At 44.4% G+C, this 21,322-nt stretch overlaps 1 protein-coding gene across 1 annotated transcript in view; it reads right to left on the minus strand.

Annotated features, from left to right (window-relative positions):
- Positions 1-505: 505 nt before the first annotated feature.
- LOC125487139 (voltage-dependent calcium channel gamma-2 subunit-like) overlaps positions 506-21,322 on the minus strand; it is a 71,079-nt gene continuing 50,262 nt past the window's right edge. Inside the window, exons 2-6 of the mRNA XM_048617380.1 lie at positions 8,578-8,661; positions 2,716-2,856; positions 1,407-1,500; positions 890-965; positions 506-691 (exon numbers count right to left, since the gene is read on the minus strand). Of these exons, the coding sequence (XP_048473337.1) occupies positions 506-691; positions 890-965; positions 1,407-1,500; positions 2,716-2,856; positions 8,578-8,661 (581 nt within the window). The remainder of the gene's footprint in view (positions 692-889; positions 966-1,406; positions 1,501-2,715; positions 2,857-8,577; positions 8,662-21,322) is intronic.

Below are 21,322 nucleotides of genomic sequence, written 5' to 3' on the forward strand. Positions count from 1 at the left end.
GTTCCTCCAGCTCCACACTGTGTTATCCTTGTAAATATTCTGCTTTTACTTCAGATTTCTAGCATTTAAAGGTTTCAGTTTCATCTTGATTCCTAACCTGAGCTTCCACATTCATTAAAGAGAAATGGCTCAAACTGGAAGCAGTACATGGTGCCAGTTCACAGCAGTTTTCGTTGAAAATCTAAATGGTGTGACACTGAAAACTCCAGTGAGTGGTATGTGCTGAAGAAATGGAAAACCAACAAATCACTTCCTAAAGATGTAACTGTTGGCACTGTTGCAGTTTTCAGCAGAGACTCTGGGACCCAATAAATTGATATCGCTTGGAAACAAAATACAATGTCAAAGAGAGCTGCCTCCTCCCAGAAAGAATATTGCAAACATATACAACTTAAGGGTTTGCTTCAGAGAGGTCAGTTGACTGTCAAACCGTGCCCTCATTTTCTCAGGAGCTTAAAGTTTGAAATGTTGTCTTTTTATCAGACATCTGGAATCGAAGGCATCATTATTTGTTTAGTTCACGGTTTGGGACAGGACTGGCTCTATTTCGTTTCTTTCCGACTTTCAACTCCCCCATCCCGGCAACATCTGTCATCAGTTTCTCCGACATCAATGAGTTACTGAAGCCAGCCGCAATGACACATTTGTTCAATGGGATCATTCTGTGGCTCAAACCTGTGACCTTCACCACCTGGAAGGGCAAGAGCAGCAGGTATATGGAAACACCATTGTTCCTGTGATAGTGGGCCATGTCCCAGTCACCCATTGATGGCTGTACACCAAAATCATGAAACTCACTATCTCAGAGCACAGTGGGGGGTCCCTTCACCTCACAGCTCAGTAGGGGTCTCCACCAGACAGCACCATAGCGTTGTATAATGCAGCTCACCAGCACCATCGTTACTACGATGGTGTGAATGGTAAAGGGGGTAATTAACTGTGGCTTTACTTGCAAGGCCCACGTTCTGAGAAAGAATTTTTATAAAATGATCTTGTTTCTTATCTGTGATTGAGAGATAGCAGGAACTGAAGAAGGGTCTAGGCCCGAAACGTCAGCCTTCCTGCTCCTCTGATGCTGCTTGGCCTGCTGTGTTCATCCAGCTCTACACCTTGTTATCTCTTATCTGTGATTGTCAGCTCACCAAATGAGTGGGTTCTTAATGCTGATGTTTACCAGTCAGCAGTACCTTCTGAGCACATGAAAATATAAAGAATGCCATTTCAGATTGCATTTTCTCTTTCTCCCTCCGTCTGCAAATACCACAATATCAATACCTCCTTCCCTTACCTAATAACACAAAGGAGTACACTTTTCTCAAACAATATCACAATTAGTGCCTGGTCAAGCTTTTGTGAATTATCTGTTAGATTTTCATTCACTCAGGTTCCTGTTCAATCTGTTTTACTTTAACCCAGAGCTGGGCTTTGCTGATGAAGCAGTTCTGTTTCTGGGGGTGTACTGGAGAAGCCTGAACATGAGATTGAATCCCATCATGTCACCTGGGAATATTTAAATTAAATAAACCCAGATGATAAAGCTCATCACTGTGATGGTGACTGTGAAACTATCATTGATTGTTGTAAATGTCTGTCTGGTTCACTAATGCCCTTTAGAGAATGAAACTGGCCTCCTTACCTGATCTGGCCTACACTTCACTCCAGGCCCACAGCAATGTGGCTGACTCTTACCTGCCCTCTGAAATGGCTGAGGAAGCCACTCAGTTACACTGAGGTGGGTAAAAGTGCCCACTTTGCCACTGATGCCCAGATCTTGTGATTGATCAACAAAGGCAAGCTCCACAAGACTTGTTCTGTGCCAGGAACTCCCTTTGTCAGCATCCTTCAGTCTCTTTGTTTCACGTTCAGCACCACTGACATACGGTTAATATTGCGATTGGTTTCGTTCATAATTCAGCAGTGAATAATAAAGAGACAGAGGTCTCCCAGCTACACTTACAACTGTGAGAAAGAAATATGATTTTCAAGCAAGTTCCTAATACCCACTGCCTAGTAACAAATTCTTTCCCACAAACGGGGCAGCATGGTGGCTCAGTGGTTAGCACAGCTACCTCACGGCGCCAGGGACCTGGGTTTGATTCCACCCTCGGGTGACTGTCTGTGTGGAGTTTGCACATTCTCGCCGTGTCTGTGTGTGTTTCCTCCGGGTGCTCCGGTTTCCTCCCACTGTCCAAATATGTGCAGGTTAGAGTGGATTGGCCGTGCTAAATTGCCCCATAGTGTTCAGGTTAGGTGGGTTATAGGGAGATGGGTCTGGGCGGGATGCTCTGAGTTTGGTGTGGACTTGTTGGGCCGAATGGCCTGTTTCCACACTACAGGAATTCTATGATACACACAGAAACTGACAAGTACAAACAGACAGATACTATTGCAAATACACACACTTACATAAAGCTATAGAAGTGCATATGTACATCCATGCACAAACCTCCAAATACACACACACGCAAATACAGACTGACTAGCTACACGCTGTACACAGACATAAACACGCACATCCACATGTACCGACATAAATGCACACACATACACAACACGTTACGGCTTCTGAACAACAGCAAACATCTGAAATTTGGAACCGCAATCTGATCTTTCCCTCCAGCACAACCCCAGCCATTCCCACCTCGTTTTAAACCTGGGGAAAGAGAAAAGGGTGGGCAACTGAGAGAGACAGGAGATGATGAATGTTTCTCTCACCTGCAGAGACGAAGAAAATGCCCGCACTGAGAATGATGTTGTGCCGAGTTTTGTAGAACTCACTCGCCGCGATGCAGAGCCCCCCCATAAAGAGCAGGATGACGCTGAGAATAGGGAAGATACTGGATGCTCGCACAGCACCTGGGAGGTGAGAGGAAGGGATTGAGTGGAATCAAAATCAGGGGGAGAAAGAGAGCGAGAGGGAGAAACGGAAAGAGAAAAAGAGAATAAAAGAAACGTTGAGATAATTTATTCTTGTTTTAGCAGCCCAGATGCGCTGATTCACAAAACCGAACATTTCAGATTACCTGTAAACAAATTCTTGTTATTTCTTGGAGGTCTGTGCGTTATATTTCAACTCTGACATCTTCATTCCAGTCAATGCACTCAGTCTACTGACTTAGTCAAAGTCAAATTTGGTTACACCGTATGGGACTGACCCTGCAGCAAAACCATTGACTGTGGCTGAACCAGAAGCTACTGTCACTCAACCTCAATGTTAACTCAACAATCCAACCAAAACCCATAGGAGGGGCCACGAAGAACTCCCAAGAAACCCTCTGAATGTGAAGTCCACCCCACTCCTGGTGGGGGATGGCGTGGTGATCCAGGATCACTCACAGCAGGTGGAAGTTGTGGGGTTGCTGGAGATCAAAGGGATTTAAAAACCGAAAGAACTGCGGATGCTGTAAATCAGGAACAAAAACAGAAATTGCTGGAAAAGCTCAGCAGGTCTAGCAGCATCTGTGAAGGAAAAAAATCAAGAGTTAACGTTTCGGGTCCGGTGACCCTTCCTCAGATGTTATCTTCACAGATGCTGCCAGACCTGCTGAGTTTTTCCAGCAACTTCTGTTTTTGTTCCTCAAAGGGACTTACCCCATTCCTGCTTCATTACAAACATCAGGGAGCAGTGAATTTTAGACAAGGCATAACATTGACTGTAATAAACACTGTCCCTCAAAGCCTGTAGGAAAGAGGAACTGAGAGGGGAGCCTCAAGCTGATCCTGGCTCTCTGTGGGACAAGTTAAAGAAATAATTTGAAACTGGGGACAATGTTGCACTAACCTGGCTTGTATCACCTGGAAGCTAGTACATTCGATCAAATGGTGGATTTAAAAAGTTAAAAAGGATTAAATGGAGAATTTGGTGGTGACAGCCAAACCATTCAGCAATGAAATCAGGAAACAATTTTCCACACATAGGTAAGTAGGAACCTGGAATTCTCTTCCCTAAAATCCTTTGGTGACTGTCTGTGTGGAGTTTGCACATTCTCCCTGTGTCTGTGTGAGTTTTCCACCGGGTGCTCCGGTTTCCTCCCACAGCCCAAAAGGCTGCGACAAATGATACTTCCAAGGCTTTCATCAAAATGTTCTTGTTGGGTAAGGGTAAGAAAGAATATGGAAATTTGAGTTGAATTATAGATCATCCAATTGAATGGCAGAACAGACTTGAGGGGATGAATGGTCTGCTCCTGTTTCTCACTTCATTCCTAAATGGAGCCGAATGTTGCACTGTCCCATGAAGTCACTGAGGTTGAGAGTGGGTGAATGGTAAATGTGGGATTATGGTGACCCGATGCTCCATTGCTTATAGAGATCACGGTTAACACGATGAGTGTGGCTGGCTCACTGAGCTATTGGCAGTTCATATTCCACCATCTCCACCTGCCTGCCATTGTTGCTAATGTCAAAGGCAGCAGCGTTTAATGTTCAGCAAGGTGCAATCTAAACACATTCCTCTAGAAAGGCTGGTGGCAGCACATTCTACAGGGAACTGGAAAAATACCAGAAAAAAATACAACAATGTACACATCTAGGGAAAGCAGAGGGGCATTGTGGGGCTAATTGGGTAACATTTCCAAAGAACCAGCAGAAGCATGGTGGGTGATTGATCTCCTTCTGTACTGTATGAATTAACAGCATGACAAATTGGGCCATTTGTTGATTGAGTTACAAACTGGAGAGTTTTGCTTTGATTGCAACATTCTTTCGTGACATCACATGGTCTGGGGTGGATGCCAAATGTTGGTTCAGAGTGACTCCTTCGTTGTAAAATAGTCCAGTGCAAATAGACAGTAATGATTGGCCAGGGGACAACCAGACTCATTAGCAGCAATAGTTTCAACCAATTCCTTGTGCTCCCTGATGTAACTAAAGCTCTTGCTGGTGTAAGTGATTTGCAACTCAACCACTGCATTGATTATTCAATGGACTGTAGGTTTTGTGTTTCCCTTGCTGGATGCACATGTCTCTTTTCAATATTGGAACAGCTTCCATTGGATTACGTATCGCTTCATCATTAGCCCATTGTGCATCGTTTGCAATAATCAGTTCACAGAAACAGGAGGGGGCTATTCAGCCTCTCTAATATGATATCCCCCCAGTAGATCATTCCTGTCTCAACCCCATTTTTCTCCCTACTCCTTGATTCCTTTACCCAAAAATCGATCAATTTTCAGTGTTGGAAGCTCCAGCTGTCCCCCAGTATCCACAGTTTTATTGGGGGAGAGAAATCTGCATTTCAATGACCCTTTGTGTGTGAGGCAGCTAATTCCTGATTTCATCTCTGAACAGCCCATGTCTGAATTTGAAGCAGTGTATTGGTCTCTGATGAGCAGTAATATGAGCATTGATTATCTTTATCGTCACTGGTAAGGTGTGGGGGTTGGTTGGGAGGAGGGGCGAAAACAGTAAGGATGTGGGAATGGTCACCAACCCTCACTGGGCCTGGGGAGAGTCTGGAATAGGGTTTAAACACCGGACCATACATCCCAGCGATAGAAAAGCTGCCATGACGTAAACACTCATTGGTCTTTCAAAGGGGTAGGAGCATCAAGATTTTTTACGGAGGGGTCTCATTGGCTCAGCAAGTTGTACAGTGAATATCTAAGTAACATTTTCCTGAAATGTCTGTGCCTCATGTCCTTCTTACCAACATTCCCTCTGAGCGTGCAGGTCCCACTCTCACCAATCAGTGTGCCAAAGCACATGCTTACAGTTTCAGAAACCACTGCTGCTCACAGACCTCAAAGCTCTGCTCAGCAGCAAGAGAAACAAGATGGAATGGAACTTCTTACCTGGTCTGGCCTACATGTGACTCCAGACCCAGAGCAATGTTGTTGATTGTTGACTTTTGTTTTGCTCATTCATAGGATGTGAGTGTCACTGGCTGGGTCAACATTCATTGCCTGTCCCCACTTGTACCTTGAGAAGGTGGGGGTGAGCTGCCTTCTTGAACCACTGCAGTCCATGTTAGGAAGGGAATTCCAGAAGTTTGACCCATGATGATATATTTCCAAGTCAGGATGGTGAGTGGCTCGGAGGGGAACTTGCAGGGGGTGGTGTTCCCATGTATCTGCTGCCCTTGTCCTTCTAGATGAAAGTGGTTTTGGGTTTGGAAGGGTCTGTCTAAGGATATTTGGTGAATTTCTGCAGTGCATCTTGTAGATAGTACACCCTGCTGCTACTGAGTGTCGGTGGTTAATGGAGTGGTTGTGATGCCAATCAAGTGAGCTGCTTTCTCCTGGACGGTGTTAAGCTTCTTGAGTGTTGTTGGAGCTGTCTTTCATCCAGGCAAGTGGGGAGTATTCCATCACACTCCTGACTTATGCCTTGTCAATGATGGACAGGCTTTGGGGAGTCAGGAGGTGAGTAACTCTTTGTAGAACTCCTAGCCTCTGACCTGGCATCACCAGCTAGGCCAGCATTTCTTGCCCATGTCAAATTGCCCAGAGGGCATTTAAGAGTCAACCACATTGCTGTGGGCCTGGAGTCACATGTAGGCCAGACCAGGTAAGGATGGCAGATTTCCTTCCCTAAAAGACTTTGGTGAACCAGATGGGTATTTATTGATTTATTCATTTGTGGGATGTGGGTGTCATTGGTTGGGCCCAGCATTTATTGCCCCTCCCTAGTTGCCCCTTGAGAAGGTGATGGTGAGCTGCCTTCTTGAACTGTTGCAGTCCATGTGCTGTGAGTTGACCCGCAAAGCCCTTAGCAAGGGAATTCCAGGATTTTGACCAAACAACAGTGAAGTTACAGCGATATATTTCCAAGTCAGCTTTTACAACAATTGACAATGGTTGCACGGTCACTATTAGACCAGCTTTTTAATGAATTGAAATTTCCTCAGATGTCATGCTAGGATTTGAACACCTATCCCTAGAATTAGCCTAGCAATCTGGACTACTATTCCACTGCCTCCACTCTTAATGATAGCTTCTAATCAACCTGTTCAGAGATGATATTACCCACTTCTGATGCAAGTGTAGCTTGAACCCTGGTCTCCTGACTCAGAGGTAGGGATACTACCACTGCACTGCAACAGACATCCCATTCTGTCAGATAGTGACATGTTTATAATTATTTTGCTTTTATATTTAAATGCCACATTGTTCTATTAACATGGATGACGTGGACTACAGTGTTTCAATAAGGCAACTCACCACCACATTCTCAGGGGTAGTTTGGTAGGGTAATAAATGCTAGTCCAGCCAGCAATGCCCACATCCCATGAAGAAATAAAATAATTTTGTCAACTTTAACATTAAGTTCAAACATTTGAGACAAGAGATATTCTGGTTGTTCTCCAGAGGATAGAGGAGTTTAAGTGGAAGTTACGTCATATTCAAATTAATAACAAAACATAAATAAAAGTGCAGGAGTAGGCCATTTGGCCTTTGAGCCTGCTGCACATTTGTTATGATCATGGCTGATCATCCAGTGCAATAGGAGTTTTGATAAACTGGAGAGAGACTTAACTGTCTCCATTGGCAGAAGGGTCAGTAACTAAGGTGGCTCAGTGGTTAGCACTGTTGCCTCATTGCACCAGGGACCTGGGTTCAATTCCACCCTCGGGTGACTGTCTCTGTGTGGAGTTTGCATATTCTCCCTGTGTCTGTGTGGGTTTCCTCCGGGTGCTCTGGTTTCCTTCCACAGTCCAAAGTAGTGCGGGTTAGGGTGGATTGGCTGTGCTACGTTGCCCATACTGTCCAGGGATGTCTAGGCTCAGTGGATTAGCCATGGGAAATGCAGGGTTATGGGGTGGTGGGACTGGGTGGGATGCTCTTTGGAGGATCAGTGTGGACTTGATGGGCTGCATGGCCTGCTTTCACACTGTAGGGATTCTATCCTAAAGGGTACAGATTGAAGGTGATCACTGTGAGATGAGGAGTTGTTATTTTACTCACTGAGCTGTTGTGATCTGGAACACATTGCCTAAAAAGGCGTTGGAAGCTGAGTCAATAGGAACTTTCAAAAGACAATTGAATACAAACTTGAAAAGGACAAAGAAAATTGCAGGAAAATGGCAAGGAACAGGGAGTGGGATTGAGAACTCTGTCAAAGAGCCAGTATAGGTACAATAGGCTGAATGGCCTCCTTCCTTTCTGTATGATTCATTCTGCCATTTTCTGTTGTCAGGTGTTACGGGTTTCATTGGGAAAAGGGGGATCCCAGGAGCTGGAAATGCAATATATCAACTAATTGCGTACTTGCTGCACCAGCAACAAGGATGGCTCACTTGATGTTGGCACTGAGCACCAGAAGTCAGGAACGTTGGCTCCTCTCCCTTCACCAATAATCCGGTGTACTGACCCCGGTTCACAACTGTCACTGTGAGTGAGATCAGCTCAGACAAGGTCCAGGTCTGAACTGGTCTGAGCTCCCAGTTATCTGGAACACATGGGTCTGAGGCTCCCCCAACATCTTTATAAATGTCATGTTTTCACATCTAAGGATTGGTGAACGACACTGGCCCATGAGCATGCAACTCACCCCCTTCCTCCTGCCTTTCTGACGAATCCATGTATGACAGTATAAGTCGCGATGAATGGATTGGGATTAAAAAGGAAGGGAGCTTACGTAAGAAGTATTCAGCAGCATCTGCTTCGTAATCAGTATCTTCTGGGAAGTGGTCGATCTGTTTACATAAACCTTTAAAATTTCCTGTTTTGGGAGAAAGAGAGAGAGAGATGTCAGTTGTGTCTCCCTATCAGAGCAATAAAACACCAGTGAACGAGTCCCTACTCAGTTAAAATTGTGAGCATCATTGCCTCTGTTCTCTGGATAAGGAGATCTTTACATTCACGTTGGGCTCCTCAATTTCACAAGTGATAGAGAGATCAAGTCATACAGCACAGAAACAGACCCTTCAGTTCAACTCATCCATGCTGACCAAGTTTCCCAAACTAAGCTAGTCCCATTTAGCTGCATTTGGCTCATATCCCTCTAAACCTATACAGAATTCCAAAGATTTGCAGAATCACAGAATTATTACGATTCAGAAAGAGGCCATTTGGTCCATCGTGCCTGCTCCATGCTGTACAAATAGCCAAAGAAGGCACTTCCCATCTCAGTCTGAAATGGCTGATCCCTTATCCTGACTGGCTTCTGGAATCTCAGAGATTGTGCAACAGGACACAATGAATGTAAATTCAAACACGTTCAGTGCACATTCGAAGCGATGAGCAAATTGGTCATTTAAATTGTAGGGAGAAGTGTTGCTAATGGCTGTATCTGGAAAATGCAGACCACCACTTATCATAACAGGAGAAGGCTGATAGCCCCCTCAGGCCTGTGCCTCCATTCAATTAGACCATCACTGGACTGTCTCTTAACTCCCTGTCAGCTGCTTCAGTTCTTAATCTTGCCCAAAAAAACCCATCAATTTCAGTTTTGAAATTAACATTTTACAATTTCAATTGGTTCTTGATTTGAAGAGGGGGGCAAGTTTGATTTCCACAACTCTGTGTAAAGTCAATAAATTACCAAATCCACCTGAATCACCCTTTTGTTCCAAACCCTATCAACAGTGCAAAACAATTTCTCTAGATATTGCCTATGGTCTAGGAATAGGTCAACCACTTGCACCTTCACCAGAAGTGTTTAGACAGTGGAGATCAGGGCATCAGAGGAGCAGGAAAGTCAACATTTCAGGCTCCTCTGATGCTGCCTGACCTGCTGTGTTCCTCCAGCTCCACACTGTATTGATTCTGACTCCAGCATCGGCAGTTCTTGCTATCTATAACTGAAAAGCACAATGTTTAAAGGCAGCTATGTATCTTATATTTGTTTTAAACAGTTAAATAAGGCTCTTTCTAAAGAGGCCACTTACTTCTTCTGGCATTTTATGTCATTGTGATTGGGAACACACTAGCAGGTTACAAACAGCAACAGTCTAATTACTGTCTGAGACAACATGCCCCAGTCTCCTGGAGTTTCGGAATTCTCTACCACAGAGCTTGGTCATTGAGAATATTCCAAACAGGAAGCAATCGGTTTTTGGCATCGATGTAATTAAAGGATATGGAAAGTTGAGGTTAAAGTTTATCCACAATCCTGTAATTTAGCACTGCCTAAGGATTTTTGGTGAATTTCTGCAGTATATCTTGTAGATAGCACACACTGCTGCTACTAAGCGTCAGTGGTGGAGGGAGTGAATGTTTGTAGATGTGGCGCCAATCAAGCGGGCTGTTTTGTCCTGGATGGTGTTCTTGAGTGTTGTTGGAGCTGCATCAATCCAGGCAAATGGGGAATATTCCATCACACTCCTGACTTGTGCCTTGCAGGTAGTGGACAGATTTTGGAGAGTCAGGAGGTGAGTTGCTCTGCGCAGTATTCCCAGCATCTGACTTGGTCTTGTAGCCACTGTGTTTATAAGACTAGTCCAGTTCAGTTTCTGAACATTGATAACCCCCGGGATGTTGATAATGGGTGATTCCGTGATGGTGACATCATTGAATGTCAAGGGGCAATGGTCAGATTCTCTCTTGTTGGAGATGGTCATTGCCTAGTATTTGTGTGGCTAGAAGGTCACTTGCCACTTGTCAGTCCAAGACAGGATATTGTCCAAGAGATAGTAAGAACTACCGAAATTTCTGAAGAAGGGTCCCGACCTGAAACATCAGCTTTCCTGCTTCTCTAATGGTGCCTGGCCTGCTGTGTTCCTCCAGCTCCACACTGTGTTATCTCTGAATATTGTCCAAACCTTGCTGCATTTGAACACAGGCTGCTTCAGTATCTGAGGAGTCACAAATGGTGCTGAACATTGTGCAATCATCGGTGGATATCCTCACTTCTGAGCTTATGATGGATGAAGCAGCTGAAGATGGTTGGGCCGAGGGCACTATCCTGAAGAACTCCTGCAGAAATGTCCTGCAGCTGACCTCCAAACACCACAACCATCTTCCTCTGTGCAGTGTATGACTCCAACCAGCAGAGAGATAGCTCCCTAATTCCCCTTATCCGCGGTTTTTGCCAGGACTCCTTGATGCTACAGGCAGTCAAATGCTGGCTTGATGTCAAGGGAAGTTGTGGCTTTATTATGGTGAAGACTCAAATGGCTGAACAAACTTCTCCTGTTCCTGAGAGCCTAATTGACTAAATTCCTTCTGGAAATATTGCTTTTGTTTATTTAAACCAAATGAACAAATCAGGAGCAGGAGGAGGCAAATCAGCCCACTCCCCATTCAATAAGAACCTTGCCAATCTGATTACTACCTCAAATCAACATTTTCTCTTCTGCCTGGGGTGGCAGAACTGACGTATAGAGAGAGACTAAATCAGTTAGAACTGTATTCACTCGAGTTTAGAAGAATGAGGAATCTCTAGAAACCTATAAAATTCTAACAGGACCTGACAGGAAAACGCAGGAAGGATATTCCTGATGACCAGGGAGTCCAGAACCAGGGGTCACAGTCCAAGGATATGGGGAAGGCCATTTGGGACTGAGATGAGAAGAAATGTCTTCATCCAGAGAGTGGTGAGCCTGTGGAATTCACTATCGCAGAAAGCAGTTGAGGCTAAAACATTGAATATTTTCAAGAAGGAGTTAGATATAGCTCTTAGAGCTAAAGGGATCAAAGGATATGGGGAGAAAGCAGGAATACAGTACTTAGTTGGATGATCAGCCATGATTATATTGAATGGTGAAGCAGGCTGAAAGGGCCAAATGGCCTACTCCTGTTCCTAGTTTCTATGTTCCCTGATCATCTTTCCCCACTGTCATTGCTTGACCAGAATCGCTCCAGCTCCCCCTTAAACATTTTCAGGGACTCTGGTTCCTCCACCTTCTCAGGAAGACCACTCCAAAGACTCAGGACCCTCTTTGTTTTAAACGGCTAATTGCTGACTTTTAAACAGTGAGCTCTTTGCAAACAGTCATTACATCGCATAAGACCATAAGATATAGGAGCAGAATTAGGCTATTTGGCCCATCAAATGCTCCATCATTGGATCGTGACTGATATGTTTCTCAAGCTCATTCTCCTGTCCTTACCAATCGATAACTATCTATCTCTGTCTTAAATACACTCAACGACTTGGCCTCCACAGCCCTCTGTGACAATGAGTTCCACAGAGTTCTATAAAGTATTAAAGGTTAAAACCCTTGCCATTCACCTCTGATCCAATTGATTAAACCCCTTCTCCACTCAGCTCCATCTGAGAGACTATCCAAATCAACACATCTAATCTTGTTAATAGAATTCCAATTAACCAGAAACGACTTGAACCAGGGTCATTATAAAATTTCAGATAACTGCCTTCTCTTCTGGTATCTAAATTTGCCAATTGATTCAGGAGCTGTGGGCATCAACAAACCTTTGGGCACTCGATAGCGCCCTGTATTGGCAAAGCAAGCCACTGTGCCACCCTACAACGATCAATAAATCCCTGCTCAGTGCAGTGTGGCAATGTTACTAATCACTGACAGGATATCTGCAGACTATCATTTTCTGAAAAACATGAAACTGGTTCTAATGAAGCTCAGTGTTCGGTGAAAACACTCCAAATGTGGGCAAGACCTTTGCAATATTTGCATATGAGTGAATGATTCGTTCTGTATATTCCATGCAGCGTGCTGAAGCTGGTAGAAGTCGTGCTCAGAGCAAATGTTTTTCAGATCATTGTTTTCTCTTTAATTGGCCAGGGTTTTTAAAGATCTGGTTTCTCTCCCCTCCCAGGAGATTTCATAGCTCCAGGTGGGTGGTGAGATTCTGCATCAAGCTGCAACACGTATCATTAGCAAACCAGGACAGAACAGATCAAACAGCAGGTGGCCCTCTGTTTGTCATTATCATAGGAACAGGAGAGGCCATTCAGCCCTGTGGATCTGATCTGCCATTCTATCAGTTTATAGCGATCTGGATCTCAGTTCCGTTTACCAACCTACTCCTTGATAATGTTGCCCAGTGAAAATCTATCAAGCTCAGTCCTATAAACATCAATTGCAACCCCCCACCCCCCGATCCATTGCTGTTCAGGGAAGAGAGTTTCAGATTTCTAATACCCTTTGTGTCGAATAATGCTTTCTGATTACACTCGTAAATAACTTGGCTTTCATTTTAATATTCTGTTCAACAAATAAAGGAAATAGCTTCCTTGCACCTAGCTTATCAAATATATTTAACATTGGTGTGTGATTCATCGATGTATTTTAATGGCATTTACTTTGGAATTTTCAACTAGTGGCATGTGGGTTTTGTGTGGGTCTGAAGGAATTTAATGATTAACTTGTAAATATTTCTGTAACCATGGAGATGTTTTTAAAGAAGTCTGAGAGAGATAGTTCAGGGAGGCTGATGAGAATTTGTTTACATTAGGAGAGCTCACAAGTGAACAAATGAAACAGTATCATGCATCAATCTTTCAGATGGAAGATTCTATAAATTCTTTTTGAGCTTTTGGATTTGAGTTTTGCAATTTGCAATTTCTTGGATGAAGCTGGATATGCAAAATAGTTGCTCCTGGGAAAAGGAGATTGTTTCAGACTGTTAAGAAAGAGATTACCCCAATGTAAGGAGTTTAGTTTAAAATGTCCAGAGCAGAAGTGTTTGGTTAAAACCGCGAAGGATTATTAGAAGCTATGAAAGTCTAAGCTCAGTTATATGAAAGCTCCAGGAAGAGGATATCAGATTCTCAAGACGGGCAGTTAAAGTCACTGTTAAATTAATTTAACTTTCATTCTTTAAAGCTCCAGAGAATGTAAGCCCAGTTTTTCTTACATCTTGCAAACAATTTGGCGAGTGTTTGTTATACTCCCTCTATGGCAATACTATCCTTCTTAAGGTAAAGAGAAGCAAAGCTGCATACAATGCTGCAGATGCAGTCAAACCAGGTTCAATACAATTCAAAGAAGTCTTTCTTATTCTTATACCAAATGATAGAATCCCTATTGTGTGGAAACAGGCCATTCAGTCTGCACCGACCCACCAAAGAGCATCCCACCCAGACCCCCACTTTAACCCCATAATCCCACATTTCCCATGGCTAATCCATCTAGCCTGCAAATCCCTGAACGCCATGGGCAACTTAGCACGGGCAATCTACCCTAACCTGCACATCTTTGGACTGTGGGAGGAAACTGGAGCACCCGGAAGAAACCCACGCAGACACGGGGAGAATGTGCAAACTCCACACAGTCACCCAAGGGTGGGATTGAACCGGGGTCCCTGGGGCTTTGAGGCAGCAGTGAGCAGCACTGAGCCACCATGCCACAAATCCTCTTGTGATAAAGGTTAAAATTCCATTGGTCTTCCACATTACTTCATCATTTGTGAATGTTGCACTTGAGGGGATGGGGACAAGGGAGTAAGTCCAGTCAGCAGTTAACTCCCCCCGTCCTGCCCCGTAAAACAAAGCCTTCAGCTTCCATCAGACTGCTGTAAGACATACACTTACAGGAGTGGGGTTAAACCCAGCAAGGTGATGACATGACTGCCCAGGAGAATCACACTCTGTGGAGACGCAGTGTTGTGAGTCCAAGCCCCATTCTGGAGATTTCATCAGAAAGTCTCGATGTACCCAATGCAGCACTGAGGAACAGCAACACTTTCCAAATCAGCAGCTTCCAGATGAAACATTAAACTGAGGTTCTGTCCATTCCCTCAGATGACAGAAGAGACCCCATGGATCTTGTTTGAAGCAGAGTGGTGGTGGAAGATATTACAGTTATCATTGTAACCGTGTCCTTGATCACGATGAATAGAAAATGCTGGACACAGGACTGTCGGTTATTTTATCCGTCATTAAACCTTTTTCTATTTACAGGGTAAGGGTTGACACAAGGCTTAGCACACAACCAACCAATCTTTTTCAAGAGTCTTGTCATGTGATCACTTACATCACTAGCTTGGGTATTTACATAAATGAAATGACTATAGTCAAGTAGCGGGAACTTGTATAACTCAAAACAATGTTGAACATTAGATATGATTCTGCTGTTGGACATTTGTTGAATATTCCTGAGTATATGATAAAATACACTGATAATCACTGTGAGTTGAAGTCACAGTGTGGTGCAAGTGAACGTGCTCAAAGATACATACATTAATACATAGAGCCCAATTGTTTGCGAACAGAAAGAACACTGCAGTGATTGGAATAAGGGCCAGGTGGATCTCATTGACGATCAGATCCTTGATTGAGGTTGTTAACCTGATCTAATCAGGGAGCTCTGGCTGACAGATGTGAGCAGGAGATTCAGAAACTCTCTTCAATCTAGGGATTGGCTGCGAGCTGGCTGGTCAGAGTCCGTCTACTGTGCATGTGTAAATAAGGGTGTCTTGGTGACAGGATGCCAGCCTCTGTGCAGTTATTTCTAACAAATACAAACACTGCACCTGTTTCTACTCAACAAACAGTTGATGGCTGTACTGTGGATCATTTCTCTGGCCAATGCCTTCATCAGAGTCAGCCTTCCTAATTTTAATAAGCTTGGCAGTTAAATGCCAATCATCATATAACTGGTACATGCTACATGGTAGTGCCTGTACCCATCAGAGTACACTTGCCAACCAACCAGCACTCCCCTGTCTTCCAGTATCAATTGTTGTTTTCCCTTTACATTGGCTTGGTGAGCAGAAGGCAAAAATCTTTGACAAAATGTGCTTTTTCCTACTATCTGTAGAACAAAAGAAATGTAGGGAATAAGTTTACAATTCAAATGAAAGGAGAATATTGTTGGGAGTTCCGTTGTTTTTGTTATACAGAGGGTAAGGGAAGGGCTCAGGTAAACAATGTTTCTGCAGAAAATTTCTGAGCACAACCCTGCTACAGGGAGAATGGTTAAACAGGGACAATACACATTACAATTCCCATCAACCATCAAGACACACCCCCCCTTGGTGACCTCAGGGAATCTGGCAGAAGATGAATAGCAAATGCCCCTAAAAAATCCAATTGCATTATTTTTGCTTCAAGAGATTTTTATCATTACAAGATGGATGCCTCAGTAAAAACTACCATTCATCAGAAATAACAAGAGTCTTTCTTGTACACTGACTACAGTTACACACTGACTACAGTTACACACTGACTACAGTTATACACTGACTCCAGCTGTACAGTGATTCCAGTTAGTTTCACTCTCTATCTGCAATCATGTTCTGCTGATTAGTGAGATGTCGTTGCTCACAAACTGTATTGTCATGATGTGGTCACTTTACGCTTTCTGCTCTCACACACGTAGCCCTAAGGGCATACCATGAGGGAGAGTGCGAGGACATTGAATATTTCACATTCACATTGAAAACATGAGCAGGAGGAGGCCATTCAGCCCTTCGAGACTGCTCCACCATTCAATATGATCATGGACGATCATCTGACTCAGTCCCCTGTTCCCAATTTTTCCCCATAACTTTTGATCCCTTTATCTCTTAAGAACGATATCTAACTCCTTCCTGAAAACATTCCATATTTTGGCCTTGACTGCTTTCTGTGGTAGAGAATTCCACAGGCTCCCCATTGTCTGGGTGAAGACATTTCTCCTCATCTCAGTCCTAAATGGCCTCTGTGTCCTCAGACTATGACCCCTGGTTCTGGACTCCCGGTCATCAAGAACATGCATCCTGTGCTTACTCTGTCTGGTCCTGTTAGAATTTTACAGGTTTCTATGAGATTCCCCCTCATTCTTCTAAACTCCAGTGAATGCAATCCTAACTGGTCCAGTCTGTCTTCATGCGTCAGTCCTGCCATCCCAGAAACTAGTCTGGTTATTCTCATGCATCTCACTTTTCGTTCCAATTGACTGACCCTAGAGGCTTCAAACCAAAATTCAGTCCCTCACTGTCTCCAGTCTGATTTGTTCTGATCACCAGGGACTGTCTCTCAGTTTTGCTCACAGGCCCTGTCCCACAATGTCCAGGCTGTTATCTGCACTGCTCCATGTCTGAACATAACAAGCCACACGCAGCTAGAACTGGACAGCACCAGGGGTTTGGCTGACGTAGCAACAAAAGATCTGGCTAAACAAATGCCTGTTCAATTACCATCTCCTCTAAGACAGACTGCAACCAACTTGATACTCTATTGGCACTGCCATCATCATATGCCATGCTGCTAACTTTATTTAGGGGTTTCCATTGACCAGAAACTGGACTGACCGTTTAAACACAGTGGCTATAAGAGCAGCTCAGAGGCTAGGAATCCTGCAACGAGTAACTCACCTCCTATCTTCCCAAAGCCTGTCCACCATCTGCAAGGCACAAGTCAGGAGTGTGATGGAATACTCCCCACTTGCCTGGATGGGTGCAGCTCCAACAACACTCAAGAAGTTTGACACCATCCAGGACAAAGCAACCCGCTTGACCAAGCCACAGCTTTGCAAGATGCATCTCTGAGCAGGAACAGGAAAAATGGCATTTTCCTCCCTTCATTCCCGACCCGAGCATGCTGACAACAAGATTGTGCCTGTCAACATCATCATCATCAAGTGCACAGAGCAGAATGTGGGCATCACCAGAAGGATAACAGTTATTGCCCGTCCCTAATTACCCCTTGAGAAGCTGGTGGTGAGCTGCCTTCTTGAACTGCTGCACTCCACCTGCGGGTTAACCCACAAAGCCGTTAGGGAGGGAATTCCAGGATTTTGATCCAGCGACACCGAAGGAACAGTGATATATTTCCAAGTCAGGATGGTGAGGGGCTCAGACAGGAACTTGCAGGCTGTGGCCCCACGTCTCTGCTGCCCTTTTCTTTCTGGGTAATGAGGGAGGGGTTACAGGTTTAGAAAGTGCTGTCTAAGGAGCCTTGGTGAACATGATATTGATGGCAAACTCTGCTGCTCCTGAATGGCAGTGGTGGAGAGGTTACCAATGAAGCAGGAGCTATCCTGTCCTGGATAACGTCGAGCCTGTAGACCGTTGGACCTTTACAATTCCTGTCAAGGGGAGCGTATTCCAAATTCTGACACACGCCTTGTAGATGGTGAAGAGGTTTTTCTAAGTCAGGAAGTGGCTTACGTGCTGCAAAATTCCCAAACATAACCGTCAGTCTTGGATTCTGGATTCAGGACGGTGAAAGACATCATGTTTTTCCTAAAAATGGCTTAAACTCCGATCAGCGATTTCATCAGCTTATCCCAGAATGGCTGTGTCCTGCTAGCCTACAATGATTCATTGTCATCAAAATGGCACATATTCTTTTACAGAACAATGATTTGACATTCACTAGAGTGGTTCTGTGTTATAATAGGAACATGGTTCGTGATACAGCCTCAGCCTCAATAAACACATCAATGGAATCATCGAATGTTAAAAGGCACCAAGAAGCTGGTCAGATCATTGTGGTGTGCTGCAGTCTGAGATACTTATCCCATTAATCCTACATCCTCTTCGTTAGTCCTTTGCCCTGCAAATATTTCCTTTCTGAGTACTTATCTGATTCCCATTTGAAAGTTATTGTTGAATTTCTTCCACTATCCTTTCAGGGAGTGTATCCTGGAACAATATTCTGTGTAAAAACAAGCTCATGTCCCCCAGGGCTCTCTTGCCTATTATTTGAAATCAGTGTTTCCTCTGATTACTGAGCACCCTGTCATTAGAAACATCGTAAATAAGCAGAAACTCTCAAACCCCTCCATAGCTCATAGCTGACCCTTGCTGCAGAAAAGCATCAAGATAGAGAAGCGTCATGAAAGGCGCTACAGAAATGCAAGTAATTTTCCTTTGTTCAGTGGAAGCAGAGCAGCGAATTATTGGAGACTCATGTGTTTTGAGATTGTTGGGGCTGGTAACGGAGGCTCATCGCTTCTTCAGATGTCCAGTAATGAGATTCAGTGAACATACAGCACGCTGAATCAAAAGACAGACCCTGCTGTGGTACAAATGACAGCCACAGGATGCAAAGATTTTACCTGCTCCCACACTGGGCAAACTCAGCAAAGATTGAATGGAGCAGAATATACCACCTGGGGTTTTTGTCTTCCAAGCCAATAAATAGATTGTTTTGCATGTGTGTGTCTGTGTGTGTGTCTGTGTGTGTGTGTGTGTGAGAGATTATGCGCGAGTGCCTGTGCCTGTGTGTCTGTGACTGTGTGTCATGTGTGTGTGTGTGTGCGCGTGCATGTGTGTGTGTGCGTGTGTGTGTGTGCGTGCGTGTGTGTGTGTGTGAGATTATGCGCGAGTGCCTGTGCCTGTGTGTCTGTGACTGTGTGTGTGTGTGTGTGTGTGTGTGTGTGTGTGTGTGCGCGCGCGCATCTGTGTCCTTCCTCCATCTTGCCTTGCAATCACATTTTGTAAAAAAAACTGCTAAAAGCTAAACAAAAACTAAACTGAAAACAAGGAGTTTAATTTTCTTTAAGCACAAACAGGGTTTCCAGTCCAATTCTCCCTTTATGAAGAGCCTGGCTGATCAGGGATCCCATTATAAGGGATCAGATGAATCCGTTGTGAGTATCCCACCGGATTTCAAGTTGGAACCTCGGTTTCCACTCACTGAGACTGTGCTCCAGGTAGCAGCCACCAAACACAGGAAGATAAGAACAGCAGAGGCCATTCAGCCCCTCGAATCAGTCCTACCATTCAGTGACAGCTGACTTCAAATCTGTACCTTAACCCTATACTCCTGAGCACCTTGGATAACAAAACTCCAACTATCTCAGTTTTGACATTAACAATTGATCTAGCATCAATTGCCATTTCCTGAAGAAAGTTTCCGATTTCTGCCAGCCTTTGTATATCAAAACCTTTTCTAATTTCAATCCTGAAGGATCTGGCTGTACCTTTGAGACTTCTTCTCCTCATCCCTGACTCCTCAACAGCAGCTTCTCTTTGTGAGTCCCATCGACTATCTTGGAAACTTCAATCAAATCACCCCTAACCTTTTACATTCAGGGGAATAGACATGTTCGTGTAATTCCTACTTGTAACCTCATCCTTGGAGTCCAGTTATTAGTTTGAGCTGCTTCATGGGTTCTGCCTACCATGGGGTGTGGGGGCCTGTACTGCACTTAGACACACTGAGGAACATACACACACTCAGGAACACACACGCACACTCAGCAACACACACACACTCAGGAACACACATGCACACTCAGCAACACACACACACACACACTCAGGAACACACACACACACTCAGCAACACACACACACTCAGGAACACACACACACACACTCAGGAACACAGGCACACACACACTCAGGAACACACAGACACTCAGGAACACACAGACACACTCAGGAACACACAGACACATTCAGGAACACAGACACACATACACAGGTACACTCAGGAACACACACACACACTCAGGAACACAGGCATAGACACATTTAGGAACATACACACAGACACACTCAGAAACAGAGACACAGACAACATTCAGGAACACAGGCACCTTCCACAAACATAGACACACTGAGACACACAGCATACTCAGATACTGATACAGACACATTCAGATACACTCAGAAACACCAAGACACTCACACAGACACATGCTCACACAGACTGACACCCACAGACACACACTCACACACAGAGACAGGCACACTCACACAGGCACTCTCTCTCACACACGCACATACACACACACACGCACACTCACACTCACACAGGCACTCTCTCATACACACATACACACACACAGGCACACTCTCAAACACATAGACATGCACACACACAAACACACACAGACACACATTCGCACATAAACACACAGACACAGACATGCACACATACTAGCACACACACACATAGACACAGGCACACTCAGATGCATAGACATAAAGACACTGAAACATAGACACACTCAAACACAGACACAGACACACAGACCCTTGGAGTCACAGAGACAGACAAACACGGAGAACCTCAAACACAGAGACACACCCACACAGACACAAACAGAAATACATATTCTTTAAACAAGGAAGATCTTTGTACCCTACAGAATACTGTCTTACATGTGAACATACTCGAATGGTAAACTGCCCCCCCTCTCAGAGTGACCAGTGTCTGACCCTCAGTAGCTCCAAAAGACTTTTTTATTTACACGCTATTATGCAGCACGCTACCCTTTCATTCAGCCCCCTCAATCTGCTCCAGTATTCAATGAGAGCTGACTCCAAATCCTCGTCTTCATCCCATAATCCTTAACACCTTGGATAAAAGAAGTCTAGCAACCTCTCAAACCCTTAGCCTAATTTCTTGTTTCCCAGTGTCCAATAGCATGTCATGGTTAGAGTTGCAGAATCATCTTTTGTCTGCATTCTCTCGCTATGCTGCAAACAGAGACTGCAGCTCAGTCGAGGTCCAAAGTGCCTGGAGCTGAGACACTCGCTGCTTCCCCTGGGGGTGGGCATTAGTATTCAACAGCCCTAGA

This window comes from Rhincodon typus, chromosome 37 (genome assembly GCF_021869965.1).
Source record: "Rhincodon typus isolate 14 chromosome 37, sRhiTyp1.1, whole genome shotgun sequence".
NCBI classification, from domain to species: domain Eukaryota; kingdom Metazoa; phylum Chordata; class Chondrichthyes; order Orectolobiformes; family Rhincodontidae; genus Rhincodon; species Rhincodon typus.